The following is a 16,256-nucleotide window of genomic DNA, read 5'->3' as shown; positions in this document are numbered from 1 at the left end:
CCGGTATTCTTAAAAATCCGCCCAGGTACCATTTCTCGTAATGCCAGAATCTATCCTCCAAGTATAAAGTAGATGTCATAAACTAGTAAAAATAATATTAGAAATTAAAAATGTCACAATAACCCGCTAAGGGTATACAGATCACTGGGGTGCCCTTACAGTTTATTCTTCCGCTAATTAGTTAATCGCGCAAATTACATTGCATTTCTTACCGTGCTCTCCTCCTATTCTCTTTTAAGTTCTCTGCTTTCCTGCAGGAAACGTTCTATCTGCATAATGAATGCAACGTTGTTATTATGAATTGGTGTCTCCTCATTAGGGGGTGTCAAGAGAAGGAAAGAAACGCTGGGCCGAAAAACTAAATTACATAATGGCAGAAAATCGATCAGCCTCGGCGTCTCTTACAAAACACCTGAGTCGACGCCGGACGCGATTTCTCGCGGTTTGCGATTTTTCCGCGCGGTGTGGACGACGACGGCGACGACGACGACGAGCATCGTCGGGTGCGTGCACGCATCTCTGCGGTGGGTAAGTGCATAAGTGAACGCGCATTCTCGCAGGGTCGCTTATCGTGGTGTGCCGCTTATCGGTTCCAGCTATCGGGCCATTTCATCGTGTAAATTCCTGCGCGGCAGCGGCGTTGTCGCCGTCGACGCGCGAACCACTGGAACGACGCGAGGAGACATATCGCCGGGGCGATTATTTATTTGCGAAACGTATTTATAGAGTATTACGCGGTGCAGGTTGGCAACCTCGTGCACGGTTATGCAATAAATGAGAGAAGGAGCGAAAGGGACATGGGAAGAGGGGGAGGACGACCGAGGGAACGGCTTGAAGTGAGAGGAAGCGATGCCTGCGGCCGGCAGCGGCAGACAATAACACGGTGGGGCTCGCGGAGAGCCTATAGAGAGACAAGGATGGGGAGTAGAGTCCCGTGGGGTGGGGAGAGTGAGGACGATGGTGGGGAGAGGCGCGCGCGTGTCCAAGAGAAAGAACGAACCTCTAAAGGAGTTATTTGGAAATAGGTGGCCAGGCAGGGGAACCAGGGGACGAGAAAGAGGCAGAGAAACTGCGGAAAGATGGATAAAGACAGAGCACATCTAAAAAAACAAAGAGGGGATCACGTAGGAGAGAGGCGATAGCTTGAAAATTCATGCTGGGAGGGCCAAACGGAGTGGTATACGGAGGGTGATGTTTCTGGAAAATACATGTGCGCGAGCAAGTTAGGCGAGAGGGAGAGGACGAAGGACACCGACGTTACGTGATGATAATGTCAATATGGGATCTAAGAACAAATAGCAATGTTACGTACATTTTTGTCCTTTAATTGATTCGCTTTGGATGGGAACATGCGATTGCCTCTGTTGAGTCATCGAGACGCCGCACCGGTGGTAACGTGTTCAGATGCGATCTACGATTGCAAACTTAATATCAGACAGCGGCTGATGGATCTATCAAAATCCCTTCAATGAGCGCCGAGCGCGAGCTGCATTAAGTGCATTATACGCAGGACAAAAACGAAAGTGACCTTGGCACAAATGCCTAAAGCGCGCACCGATCGTAGAATCGCATTAACACTGAATATAAATTAAAACCGATTGTTACGCGCCGTGTAGCAATCCCGCGCGGGGTCGAGATGCAATAGTCCAATTGAAAAAAAAAAAGAAAAAAGAGAATTGTGAAACAGAGATTGCGCGCGACGCGTCTATGCAATGATGCGGGACACAAAAGCTGTTAAAACTCTTGCATTTCCGCATACTCGCCTACAGAGATCAACACGTGCTGGATCGTAACCTGTGAACTGTATGAAAAAGAAGAATTCAGAGTTTACGATTCTTCTTGAAAGTATCCGGTTACCATCAAGAGCAATAAATATAGAATTTTCCAAAGTTCCAAAAGTTATTTCGAGATAACTCAATAAACGCGGAAGCATGCCCATAAAAGTGATATATCCCCGACTCCATCAAATTGTACCAATAATAAAGACGCCGCGGGATGGTCGTTCACTGAAAAAGAAACAGCTCGTAAAAATCCACTCGCGTCGTGCGGCATCTCTAATTCCATTATCCGTCTTTCGGAGCCCGCGGCGCGCGGTGCTCGTTCATTCGTTTCTCGGCTCAATCAAAGTTGTAGTCGTAAACGGAGCGGCAACAAACGGGAAACCGTCGTGGTTCTTTAATTAGTCGAGGCGGTGGCGTCGTCGAGGACGGTCATCCCCGAAAGACAAACTTTCCGGGACCCCGCGGTTTCCGAACATCGCGTCGCCGAGGGGGAAACACGATACGCACGTGTATTTAGGAGCCGGTGCCCTTAACGAGCCGCACTAATAAAGTTAAAGCGGCATTGGTGGCGACGCGTTGCGCGAGACCGGATCGGAAAGCGCGCCGAAACGCACTCGTGATCCCGTTCGGCCGTTTCCGTGCCGCGCCGGAGCCGCACCGGAGCCGCGCAGCGAGCGATAACCGCTTGGCTCGGTTGGTCGGGCCGACTCGTAACCGCTCGGCGAAGCTCGGGCTGCGAGGGTGGAGGGGGCGCCGACAGAAGGAGCGGGGTGGGGAGAGCGAAGGGTGAGGCACTCGGCCATCATCGGCGGAGGCGCGCACAGTTCAGTGACCCGACGAGCGTCATTCTATGATGAGGGGGGAGGGGGGAGTTCTGACATATTGTGAGATGCCAACCCGCTAACGCCGGTCCCCGAAAAACACCTCTCTCCGTTTCACTCCCGTCAAGCATTCCTTCTCCGTCCCTCTTGCTCCCGACCTCCCTTTTTCTGTTTCCGTTTTTCTCTCTCTTTCTCTCTTCCTCAACTATCTGGCTTCGCTTCTTTTTTTCTCCTTCTCGGTTACTCTCGCTCTTTCCCCCTCTATCTTTTCTATCTCTGTCGCGTTATATCGTCCCCCCCCCCCTCCCTGCTTTTCTTTGTTTCTTTTCCTTCCTCCTCCCTCGCGATCCGTTCGTCCGTCCACGTTGCTCACCGTTATCTCTCTCTCTCCCTCTTTCTTTTCCTTATTCGTCTCTTTTCTTTCCCGATGACTCGCCCCGTTCGAACCGGGGAGAGAGGTTCATTAAAACCCCCGAAATATATTCATGTCTCGCGGAGTTTCCGCGAGTTTTCCCGAGCGGGCCCGAGCAGGAAGCATGATCGCGTGACGCGCACGTAGTGGGAAGGTGTAGCGCGTGTCGGCTTGCTGTGACCCGGACACTCGATCGGATCCACCTATTGTCGTGTATGTATGTGCGTGCGTGCGTGCGTGTGCGAGAGCGCGTTGGTGCGCGCGAGAGACTCCCGAAATTGCCGCGGAGGAAGGAAACGTGGAGGCATCGTGGCTTGGCGAGTGCGCGCGTGTGCGGGCCTACACGTTTGCGTGCGTGCGTGCGTGCATGCGTGCATGCGTGCGTGCGTGCGTGCGTGCACGCCAGTGGTCTGGCTCAGCCGAGGAGTACGTTCGCCTCCGTCGTTTCTCCGGCGCGCGTGTACCAGCATTTTCCTCGTTTGGCCCTCTTCGTTTCTTTCTCCGGGCTTGTCCATTCTCCTTTCTCCCCTTTCTCCGTCTCCCGGCGGCTGTTGTTCGAGCAGTCGGCTCGTTGTCACCTCTCTTCGAACAACGGTCGGGCCTCGCTCTCCTCACGAAATTCGTCGCGGTCCGCGGAGATTCGGACCGCTTGGTCCACCGAGCAGCCGAGGATGAACGCCGGAGACCACGGTGCTGTGAACGTGTTACCAAATGCGCGAGCCCGATACCGTATTCCGTGTGTCGTTCGTGCGTGTTAAGTGCAGCCAACAAAGTGATCATCGTAGCTGGAAAGGCTCCAGGTGGAAAACACGCGACCTCCTCCCGTCTCTGTGAATGCGCGCGTGTGTTGCGTGTGTATGTGTTTGCGTACGTCCGCCTCGTCTGTGCACCCATGTACACGCCGCTGCGCGCGTGCATTCATCCGTGTGCACGGCTGTACGTGTACGTTTTGTTTTACATGCGGCGCTTGCGCGGTCGTTCCGCGACGATTCGCGTGCACGCGCGCCGAGCTCCCAGCGCGCAAGAACGTCTGTTGTCGCGATGAAAACCATCGGCTATTTGTGAACCGTCCGCGACCTGGTCGCACCGGGACACGCCGCGCCGAATCGCCGAGGACCCTCTTCCGGCGCTAAAGCCACTCGGCGATCCTACGCGAACTCGGAAGTTGACGTTCAGTCTGGTTCCGCATTTTTATTTTCCCGCAAACCGAGAGAGGATCACCTAATCGCATCTTCTGAATTACACCGGTGCCTTCTAATCGATTACAAGGATCCGGCCATAAGGTTCTTTGCTTTCGCGGATCTTCGGACCGAGAGGATATTGCGAAACCCATTAGCGGGCCCGTGCTCGAAAGTTGACAGCCCCGTCCACGTAATAGGTGACGCCGGGAACACGCTCGGTTCCTCCGTCGGACATTAAACGACAGATGATGCGCGACGGAGCGGCTGTGTACCAGCCATGCTTTGACAATCGGGCATTACGCTTACGGCGGCCGTGTCGACACGCTTCTTATTTCACTTTGTCGCAGTCGCTAAGTTTCTCTCGATTGGTATTCCGCGCCGTGCCATCGGCATCCGAAGCCACTTGCGTGCCCAATTTTTATGCACAGACGTGCGAGATCGCGTCTGCCTCTAGCAGCCAACACCACTTTCTACTGAATTCTGCGCGAACCCCGCACGAATCCATACAAACTCGCGACGATACACCGACAAGAAACTCGGCCTCGTTCGTTGGCGACGATACTTTTTTAACGGATCTAGCTTAAAAACTGTGGGCAAAGGTGAGCGACTATAACGCGTAATTACTTTCGCGCCGAGTGTACACACGGTCGACTCGGTAAATCGGACTCGTTTCTCAGATAGTAACCGGTGCTACACAGTTATCGGACCAACCGATCTGCCCAAAGTTTTAATTCCGTCTAGCGTATCGTGTGCTATCTTTTCCGATGTTCACCGCGATGCGAACGCCAGTCTCGTTTCACGAAGATTCCCCCCGTCTCGAGTTTCAGGAACGTCGAAGTCTCCGAAATTAGAAAGTTTTAAGCCTAGCCTGTTGATAGACATATATCACGGCTTCTTCGGACGCGGCACTTCACGTGGTCTGATTCTTTCATTTCCGCCATAAAATCTCACAACGCGTCGGCCGGCCCCGTTCTCCGTCCATCGCTTTAAAGTCCTTCTCCCTCGCTTCGGAGTTATCTCGGATGGAAGCGGTCCGAGGCGAGAAAAAGAGAGACAGAGAGGGCGGGTGCGAGTGTGTGCGCGCGACAGAGAGCAGTACGAGGAAGTAGTTCAGATTTCGTTATTTCCGGATGTATTAGGCGCGCGCCGTGCTGCTCGCAGATATTCTAAAGTTTTCGAGCAAAACTACGCGGGGACGCTTCGGGTTCGACAGTTTCATCTGGCCCATTAACAATTTCTGTATGGCAAAATCTCGTTACGGCGATCAACTGGTTTCGACTCGTGGTGTCTTCTCGCTGCCCGGCTGGATTTATTTGTCCTCCGGCCAGAATCTCTTCGAGCATCGAACTCGAAGGAAGAGTCGATAAGAAACAATGCGACAAAGTATCTCTGATTTATGGACGGGCTCTTCTCCTATCGTCGTCCGGTTCGTAATCTGTATTAAAATTGTACCTCTACGTCGGACAGGGATTGCATCGCGTAGCACTGTCCCGTCTCGCGACAGGATAACACGGCTAGAGATAGTCTTCTCCGTTTGCTAGTCGCCTTTTCTTTCTCGTGACGTCAGCCGGCCCGAAGCGTTGCCCCTGGGGGCACGGCTGCGGGGCTTGTTGTTGCCGGTGCGTGGTAGACGGTCGCTCATCGTCTCGGGACGACATTTCAATACGTCTACAAAAGATCGTTTGAACAGGAGAGGGACCTGACATTTAGCGAAATAATTCGCGAGCGTTTATCTATTTCCGTCCGGGGGAATTAGACGCTAGTCACTCGAAGCCGAGGCCCCCGGGAGACGCGTTTCGCGATCCAGCCGACTGATTCCGATAACCGCCGCGGCGGCCCTAATCTCCGGGCATCGTTTCGCCAACGTGTGTTGGAAACGTTTGTCGATCGGCCGATAGCGTCCCGAAACTACGTCTAGTCGCGGCCGAGCGGAGGAAAAAAACTGGTCCCGGTTGGTACGAGCGGATCGGCCGTTCCTCCGGTACGGCTGTGCTCGACGAGTTTGGACGACGTCCAACGGTCCGACGGGATCGAACATCGAGAACCTCTGTTTCCGCAATTTAGCAAACGGTGTCGCTTTGTCGACGGACAAAGTATGCGTGCGTATGCGCGCGGTCGCACGCGCGTATGTGTGTGTCTGTGTGTTTGTGCGCGCACGAGCAAGTAAAACACGCGGCAACGGTGCACCGGTCGGACAAAGCGAGAACCGCGGGCACAAAGCGACTTCGATTTCGGGAGTTCCGGGTATAGTGGCCGGCGCTGCACTCTCCTCGAGGCAACGGCATGACGCACGTCAAAGATGCGAGCGTGTCGGGTGACTGTACTCTGGGTTCATCGTTCTCGGTTATGTAATGTTCGACCGTATGGTGCAAGCGCCTCGACGCTACTCGTGGCGCTAGAGTTGTCGGACGAGAGAAGCACAATATACAGAGACCCGAGCCGCACCGAATCCTCCTCGCTCCAATACAGTAGTCGGCCGGCCTGTACGGCCGATGCACACACGCGAAGCCGCGCCTATTTCTCTCTTCCCCGCTCTCTTTTTCTCCCTCTCTCGATCACTCGCTCTCTCGCTCTCTTTCTCTCCCGGTCTCTATTTGTCTTTCTCCGTTTGGCAGGCTGAATCTTTCGTTTCTCTGTCCAACGGCCGCCGTTGTACCCTCTTGCCTCTGTTTAGCGCCCTCGCAGCGCAATATAGACGCGCGACGTTACCGAGCTGAGAACGAAAATAGAGGGCAACGGGAGAGCCACTGCAGCAGCCGCATTTCTTGCTCTTTCTCTCCTTTCCTCGAGAGTCTTCTCGCATTGTTTTTCTTTCTTTTTTGTCGTTCTTTTCCTATCGGTATCGTCACCGACGAGGACGACGGTTCGCGTTTATTCTCACGCGTTTTGCGAGCGTTTCGCGTTCGGACTCCCCTAACCGTAGATTATTTCGATTGGTATCGCGCGGGGCCAGGCTATCCAGGCCGGAGGAGGAAGTGATCGACGAGCGGCCGGGGGTCGCAGGTCGAATACAAAATTTGTCGCGTGCTTTCCGCCGATGATGCCGTGCGCGACACAAGCCCGGATTGATTTAGGGTTGCTTCGGGAGGGATTCGGGGTGTATTCTTGGTCGAAATCCAGGTTATAGGGCGTATAAATAGGCTCGCCTGGAAATTACTTTCGGCAGCAGCGGAATTAATACTTTTAATCCCGAATAGCTGTTTCCTCCACTGCTCTGTTCGATAACATTCCGCGCGATTAGCGATTCCGCGCCGATCCGCCAGGTTCCGCCGTAAAACGATCGCGTGCGGTTATCCGGAAGCACGGCCCTCCGACACGAAGACGATTTCTCTTTGCAGAAGTTCGAGGCAGTCTCCTCCGAAGCAGGCTCGACCGAATTATTTGCGAAAACTGACTCCGAGCGATCCGGTGCCCATGCGATCGAGAGGGAATCGGTTATGTGTCAGCGTTAATTTTCCTCGACGAACGATTCTCTTCAAACCGCGGAAGAAAAACTGTCTTCGAGGGACATTCTATCCCGCCTCTTTCACGGGGCACAGTGCAAAACCGTTTCAAAGTCGAGCACCGACGGCGATCGGCTTGCAACAGGATCCAGCGATCGATCGGACATCTTGAATGTCCCGATCGATTTTCCACCAGCGATTCCTGCCGGCTGGAACGATATTATTTTAATGATCTGTATAAGTAGGAGAGGTCGACAGAGTGATGTGAATAGTGCGGCCGGTAGACGATTAGGGCACTCGACGAAATAGTAAAAGACCACCGTAATGTGTTCACGGCTGAGTTATCAGTGTGTTTTTTTAAATGAAACACGCGAGTGTGGAACGTAAATGGAGGGAAGTCTCTCAACATTCGGCGGACCAAGTTGGGGGGCGGACAGCACCAGCCCTCAACCACCGGAAACGTCGAGATCGAGGGTGTCCGTGCAAACTCCGAGTCCAGAGAACGTTTCGGAAGATCGTAGATTCCAAGTGAATTCTATACGAGGTAGAAATCGAACCTGGCACATACGTATATCATTTTATATTTAACCCTTGGAATCGTGCTTAGTCGCGTGGAAGGCGTGATTTTTGCAACTGTAAAATAAGTATTAATTTATGCTGATAATTTGTGAGCGGCGGTGCCCGGGTCTATTTTGACCCGAAGTATCGAAACCATCATTTAATGATCCATCGTTTGATCGGACTAGTCAATTGACCTTCGTTGGTAGGTCGTAAACACACAGGAGAACTTTAACAACTTTCGATTAACTAATTTTAATTATAGTTCCCCTGGCTGAAGGATAACTCTTAAATATACTCTTTGTGGAATCCTTGAACGGCAATACCCCGTTTGAAAATACAGGGAAAGCTAATGAAAGGGGTCTTTCAATTCGATGGTATCTATAGACGACCGCCATACTTCTTTTTTCGACTTAATTTCACAGTGTAAACCGCAATGAATTTATCGGCCCGTTATCGCACCCCATTACAGCGATACGAAATCTCTGGCGAAGCCCTAACAGACCGGCTCATGGTGCATTGAAACGCAGCCACGATTGCATCGGAACGGTACTCGCGGGCTAGTATTCTTTTCCGATCGAAAGGTTATCCAGAAATATACTTTGCGAGAACGACCAACGGTGTGATGAACTTTGACGAGCCAGAAGCAAGGTGCCATGCGCGATGCATCTTTTCTCTTCGATGCACCCCGCTATCCCGAAACGATAACAAATTACATACTCGTTTCCAATCTAATCACGTTTCGTATCATTCAAACGCTACGAGCAATATCGTAACCTATAACCGTTAGTCGTCACTTTCGTTTTGAGTTATAACACGTCAGAGAGTTACTCTCTCCATTCCTCAGGATACAACTAGCATTTCAGCAGCGAAATATATTTAATAACATTTTTACAACGATACTGCACCCAGTTCGATTAAAGTTAATATCAAATATATTAACCGAGTTCTGCGCGTGAAACCTATTTGAATAGATCACTTAGGGATTAAATAAAATTTTTCGAACAGCGACAATTAAATATCATCCGTTTTCTGCAACTGAATCTTCAAATTAGTGACGCTTAGAATTTGATCAGCAAAGACTGCTGTCCTGATCGAGGTGTTAAATAAGTACACTTATAAGGAGATCTTTGTAGCGTAGCGTTAAGATGGTGGAATTCGGTGGATCAGCTTGACTAAAAGGTAATTTGCTTGTATGTGTTTTCAGCCCAGATCGAAATAATCCCGTGCAAGGTGTGCGGCGACAAGAGCAGCGGCGTCCATTATGGCGTGATCACCTGCGAGGGCTGCAAAGGCTTCTTCAGGCGGTCCCAGTCGTCGGTCGTTAACTATCAATGTCCACGGGCCAAGAATTGCGTGGTCGACCGTGTAAACAGAAACCGGTGTCAGTACTGTCGGTTGCAAAAGTGCCTACGCCTCGGCATGTCCAGAGATGGTGAGTGCATATTACTGATCGGAGCTTTCGTTTTCTTGATCGTTCCTCAAGGTGGCGAGGAGAGTTACGTTGCCTTAGCTTCTCGATATGCATCGGCAATCGGGTATTGGCTGACGTCAGCCCGTGTGGGCAACCAATTAGTAAATACTTAATCAATTACGGAAGATTACTGAATAACGTAATCAACCGATCGTGATCGCGCGCGTTCAGCCCCCTCCGAAGCCGGTGTTCGGATCTCGCGTTCTTATCGATTGCGGATCTTTATTGCGAATCCTCGTTTTCAAAGTCGTTACTTCACGAAGATTATAATAATGAAGAAATTTCTTTTCTCGACCAGAAGGATTCCTTCCACAGATTCCTCGCGTTTGAACATTTTCCGCGTGCCATAAACGCGTAAAGATCCGCGGTGTTCAATTGCGAAAATCCCCGAGAACCGAGAAGATGCTTCGTTCTTTTCCCCCGTAGTTGAAAGAAGAAAAGATCCGCGAAAACAGAACGATAATCGTCGCCGGTGTCGAGCCAACAAACCCCCACCGACAGTGCAACAAAAAAAAAAAAAAAATCAACAAAGATAGGAAAATGTAATTTCTTTGTTTCCCGCGTGTACTATCGCGTGTTAAGTCACCCGACAATTGCGAGGAGCTCTCTCCGAAGATTAGCTCTCCTCGACGATAGTATATGTAAACACAAAGCCCGCGGGAACGCGAGTTTAGCCTTTCGTCAGGTACGCCTCGACAGGAATGAGAAAACGGTGGAAATTATTTCGTGACTTCCGCGTCTTCACCAATCGTCTGCAACTTTTGAGACTATATATTTCTCTTTTGACAATATTTAGACGCGTTTGTTGATCGACGAAAAAATACAGCTACGACATCAGTGACAAGCGCATAATCGAACCGAAGCAAGGCGGCAGTCTGTGTGGTCCTCTGCAAACAGTAATTCCATCGAATAGGAGTCAGAGGTGCATCGTGATTGATGGTCGTCGGCATGTCGCGTTGAACGCGACCGTTTCGGTTGTCCCGTTCAGACTGATCAATTCTGGAGATTCATGTTGGTCGCATTGCCATGACGAAGTCACTCGGAAACGTACGATTTGCTGTGCTCGTCCGCGGTTTCCAGCAAATCAGATGCACGGGGATAGCGACGGCCGCGCGTGCCGCTCGGGGTGCACGACCCTTTATCGGAGGCTGTCCAGTCCTCCTCTCGACCCGAGCTTCCTCTGCGTCCCAACACCCCCGCAGACCTCTCCTTCTCTCTCTCTCTCTCCCTCTCTCTCTCTCCCTCTCTCTCTCTCTCTCTCTCTCTCTCTCTCTCTCTCTCTTCGACGCGGTCGGGCCTCTTACCGCGTTGCTGCACCTTATCGGACCGAGCCACGGCCTGTCTTAGACACGTTAACGACATTCGTGCGCAGTCATCTAGCTCCGATCTTCAACGCGTGAGCAGGTAGCTTTTAGTCTTCTGCTTGGCTGCCGGTTCCTGCTAGAAACTGAACGCAGCCTTTTGTTCCCCAAAAATAATACAATATCTCACAAACGAGCCGTTTAACGCGAATATGGCGCGAGTCGAAACAGCCAATCAGAATAAAATACGAATGTAATTACAATCGACGTGATAGAAGCATAGAACGAAAAATTACACTCCAACGTATTGTAAGCACTCCAAATTCGCAACGCAAACTATATCTAAAAAGAAGAAGTAATATTTCAGAAAAATATTAAGTAAAGGATTGTTTTATTTTTTTTTTTTTACCAAATAGAACTTTCTGCCTCTATGAAGGAATTATAAAATTAACCCTTAGCACTCGAATGGCGACTGTAAGGGGCCACTAAAAATTCCTGTATCGTTATTCAAAATATTTTTTACATTATTAAATTTGTTTGTATCTAATAAATTACTAAACATTTCAGTACTGTGCGAGTAAATTGCACCGTTTTCGTATTTATAGCATGAAAAAATATATATAGAAAGAAATATTCTAAGTCGGAAGAAATGTTTCATTTTAGAGTTAAAATGGCTTTGAGTGCAAAGGGTTAAAAATGCAACTAGAAATAGCAGCCATTAAAATTCAAGTAAATTAATCGAAAGAGACTCGTTAAGTTGTTGTACAAATTCGTTTCGGCGGGAGATTTCAATTTTTAGTTGGTCATTCTTGCGTGTTTTAATAACGTTTTACCAATATCCAGTTTTTTTTTTTTAGAATGAACAGAATGAATTAGCTCCGTGCTCCAAGTTAATTACGAAACTTTTTGCGCCCTCGTTCTGCATTTCACGTTGTAACGTTCGCGCTGTAAACAGCCTTGCTTGTTATAATCGCGTCCAGTAATTTTTGCGTTATTAAACTTGGAAACTCGCGTAATAAAATGTGTCCTGAAACCGCGCGGCACAACTATAATCGATGCGATCATTCCAACACCGCGTTTCAATTTTGCTCCCGAGGAAGAAGCAACGACGGACCGAAATAGTTCAACTTCGCTTATTAATATCGAGAACAATTTATTCGACGAGCTTGTCTTTCCGACCGGCGGCGACGTAGCCCGGGCTCGTTAACAGTTTCTTCAGCGATCGGCTCCACTCTACCGATTCGAATGCATGAATCTCGTCAAAGTATTTTATACGCGCGATTGCGATTGAAAGACGAATTGTCTTTGAAGTGTCCCCCGGCGCGGCGTGCACAGGAATGTGTACGTATGCGCATTCGAGTGTTCTACAGTTTGTTTCGTCCGTTCGTTTCCGTGAGTGGCTGTAAACTTTTTTAATGAACACTCGCCTGGGTTTCTAGGTTTCTGCCGTCAGATAAAAAGCCGCGACTGATAGGCCGAAAAGCAGGACGTTGCGTCCTGGCCAGAACCGGGCCAGACTGCATTTAACTCGAGGAAGTGAATATCAAAATACAGTGACTTCTCTATACAGGGTGTCCCGTAACTGCTGGTACAACCGAGCCGGGGGTGATTCTACATGAAAAACTGAGTCGAAAATATACAATAAAATTTTTTGATACAAGACTTTGTTTTCGAGAAATATGAGTTTGAAAATTTGTCTAGTGCGCGTGCACTCGGCTTACTTGCGACTCAACGGACTTTATTCCGAGTTACCTCAACCTTTTTTCGCAAAAGTTTTCGAGGTTTGTATACGTCGAACAAATCGAAGGTCGAGGTTACAATGTTAGAATTACCTTTGAGGAATTCGTTAAATTCATTAATTGCTGGAAGCGCTGTCCACGTTGTTCTAGACATAATTGTGCTCTTCGTATTAAATTCCTTCGAACCTCTTGTAATGTGCAATTATTATGTTGCTTTAAGTGTTCAAACGCTGTCACAATTTTTTGTTGTAATTGTTCGATGCTCGTTATGTCATCACGATACACAATCGATTTCACCTGACCCCGCAAATAAAAATCTAACGGTGACAAATCCGGAGATCGTGGCGGCCAAGGTACTCTGCCATCGCGACCGATCCAGCACTGATAATTTTCACTTAAAAAACGTCTTACTTCGCAACTGTAGTGCGGTGGTTCTTCAAATCCCGTTGAGCCGCAAGTAAGCCGAGTGCACACGAACTAGACAAATTTTCAAACTCATTTTTCTCGAAAACAAAGCCTTGTATCAAAAAATTTTATTCTATATTTTCGACTCAGTTTTTCATATAGAATCATCCCCTGCTCGGTTGTACCACCAGTTACGGGACACCCTGTATATGTCGCCAAGGCCTGGGTGATAAACGTCGCGGAACTATCCTCACTACCGCGGAGTAGTGAAAGGTCACGAAGCTCGAGAGGTCTCGGATGCCGAGGAGTGTAAACATAACACGGCTCATGGACGATACATGTCGCTGGCAAGACCCGTGTTGTTGACATATATCGAGAATTCACTGAATTTTTCTTTCACTTGGGGTCTGCCATGACCTCAGCGTACCAGTTACATTTCTGAAAAGCATTATAAAAATCAAGAGTTGAATTCCTAATTAAGGGTAACAGATGTTTAGAGACTCTGTGCATTCTTCACAATTTCAACTGACGAATTAGTTACCTGGAGAGGCTTAAATATTAAATTAGATCTGCTCGAAATTTGTTCGAGCAAAGTTAGAAGCGGTAAGTGAATTGAATTCGGTCTATTCAAAATTGAAATTAAATGCAAATAGCTTTAATTAAATTAAATCTACTGGGACGTACGGTAGAAGGAACGCGGAGTTAATGGAAGTATTTAACCGAGGATATTGATGAAGCCGAGGCTGTAGGGGGGGGGGGGAGGAATAGATTCGTTCGATTGTATGCACAAGATTTTGAAATATCCTAATCGTGCAGGTAGGCTCCTCGATAATCGTCTGGTCGTTCGACGAGCCATCGTTTGCAAGTATTCGATAAGAATCCGGCCTCTGGTCGTCGAACGTCGGATGCTGCTTATCCGAGTGCTTCCTCCTGCAATGGACGGTTCAAAATAACATTTATCGCCAGAGTGATCTAAAATCAGCCACCGAGGAGCACCGTCTGCAAAATTTGTAGACGGGCTATCTGAACACTCGAGGCGGCGTCGCGCGGCCCCTCGTCTCGTAGGCCCGAGACTACGACCGCGTGTCGCAACGTAGTAACGAGACGCGCCTTCTTTCTGGGATCATTGACACCGAATCATTTGACGAGTGCGTGTGAAGCGAATGATATCGGCTATCGAGAGCCAGAGAGACCGGCTCTGAACAGGAGCATCGTTCCAGAATTTTTCCCGTTCCACCAGAAAAATCGGTCCCGGGGCCTGTGCAACCCTTCCTGCTAGGACTCTTGGAAGTCCCCCGGGGCTCGGGAGTCAACGTTCCCACGCGGTCGCCCACCCCCGAATATAAAAATACACTCCGAAAATCCGAGTGTCTAGCAGCTCGCGGAGGAAGCACCGCGCGCGGAGGTCATTGACGCCGGTTTCGTTCAATCCCGGCGTCGACGCGAAGTCAGAGTTGGAGTCGGAGTCGATGTCTCGGAGTCGGTCCCGGCGCGGGCCACCAAGCCCGAATCTCTAAAATGGGGACGGTCGTGTTCCTAGAGCTAGACGGAAGCGCGACGATCGAGCGAAACGCAGCCGCGTGAATCTGGCAACGATAATCGCGTTACTTCTCACGAGCCGGCGGCGGCGTCCGGCAGTATTTGCGCCCGTTGATAAGGAGCCAGTCATCTCGGCGCAGCGTGTGCTCCACGCTCGCACACGCTTACCAGAAAGTGCATCGTGTGCTACCGATGGCGCGCGCATACTCTTCCTGTTGTCGTCTCTCTTCCTCTCCCTCTCCTTCTATCTCTCGTTCCCTCTGCGCTCCTCCCTCCCATTGTGTCGTTCATTCCTCTCCCCCCCCCCCCTCTCTCTCTCTCTCTCTTTCTCTCTCTTCGTCGGTTCCTCACGATCCTCCGGCCCTCTTCGTCGCGCGTCAGCCACGTTCGGTCGATCACCCTCCGCTTCGACCTCTTCGTCGGGCTCGAGCTTCTCTCTCGGCTTCCTCCGAGCTGTACAACCGCGATCCCGATAGCGATTCAGCTGGCAGCTGACGTCGCTGCGTGTTTGCCCCTTTTTCCCGCTTCGCGTTTGATCGTTCCATCTCTTTCGCGACGCGCGGGGGCCACCGCGGGACATCATGGCACCGCGTGTGTGCGTGAACTCACGCGCGTGTTTTCTGCCGCTCGAGATTCGTCGCTGCCGAATCGAATCGAATTGCGCGCCTTGCGTGCGGATGGCCCTTTTTCGGGGCTGTAGACCAGCGGCTGGACTCAAATCAAACGTACTACACCCGATTATCTGTTTTTCTGCAATTTTCCTGCCCGCCATGTGTCCCTCTTCTCCTACATATCTTCGAAATGCGTAGAATTTGAAAATATTTCTTGGAACTGAATATTTACCGCGACGGTGATGTTTGATTTTTATATAAATTAATCAAGTAAAAAGAATAGAAGACTTAGCTTGAAAGACGCGGTGTGAAAAATTCGGTAATTTAGGTATTCACTTGTACGGTGTAGGGAAACGTTCGGTTCTGCTGCGCGGTTATCGATGATTCGAAAGTTCCGTTGACAATAGGCCGTCGGGAGAGGTGTGTCGCGTCTGAACTCGCGGATGAACTTGAGAAACTGGTGAACACGGAAGAAAAAGGAAGACGGAACGATTCAGGTTCTAGCGGTTGTTGAACGCTCCTCGCGTGACGTATTATATCGGTGGTGTGCGCGTTGCAGTTGAATCGTAGTCTGTGTGTGTGTGTGCGCACGAGTGCATGTCTCTGAGTGTGTTCGCGGTGACGTCACTCGGATGGATGGGTGCATCTGAGCCGGGCGATAACGACGACGAGGCCCGAGATGCAAAGAACTTCCGCGTTCTTCGAATCAGAACATTTCTTTGGGGCGTCGACGAGCCACTTAGAAACGACGTGACGAGGACGCCGGTACTTCGATCTTCATTAGTCCAGGTCTTCCGAAGTTTATCGGATCGATACTCCTTCTCCACGATTCAGTGCATGCGACGATGCACCGCAAAGCGATCTCGGTGAACGTGAAATTGCTCGGAATCAGGGATTCTTATTTCCACAAACAAATCCTACGACTCGTTCGTCGTTTAACCCTTTGCCGCCTGAATTATGTCATTCTTGCTTTTCGACCTCGTTCGAATCT

The 16,256-nt window shown here is 49.9% G+C and overlaps 1 protein-coding gene across 9 annotated transcripts in view; it reads left to right on the top strand.

Annotated features, from left to right (window-relative positions):
* The window catches only part of Hr3 (nuclear hormone receptor 3 ROR-beta), a 114,138-nt gene that overhangs the window by 82,448 nt on the left and 15,434 nt on the right, over window positions 1-16,256 (top strand). For 8 of the 9 annotated variants that reach the window (XR_013083585.1, XR_013083584.1, XM_076801947.1 and 5 more), the window contains one exon: window positions 9,404-9,631. Coding sequence is in view for 7 of the 9 variants with exons in the window: in XM_076801947.1 (XP_076658062.1) it covers window positions 9,404-9,631 (228 nt within the window). In the remaining 2 variants the exon portion in view is untranslated. Of the gene's footprint in view, window positions 1-427; window positions 529-9,403; window positions 9,632-16,256 lie in introns of those variants that run through there. The other variant, XM_076801948.1, reaches the window with a different exon arrangement.

This window comes from Halictus rubicundus, chromosome 16 (assembly GCF_050948215.1).
Source record: "Halictus rubicundus isolate RS-2024b chromosome 16, iyHalRubi1_principal, whole genome shotgun sequence".
Classification (NCBI taxonomy): domain Eukaryota; kingdom Metazoa; phylum Arthropoda; class Insecta; order Hymenoptera; family Halictidae; genus Halictus; species Halictus rubicundus.
The sequence above is the reverse complement of the archived record's forward strand: the minus strand, read 5'-3'. Positions and strand labels throughout refer to the sequence as shown.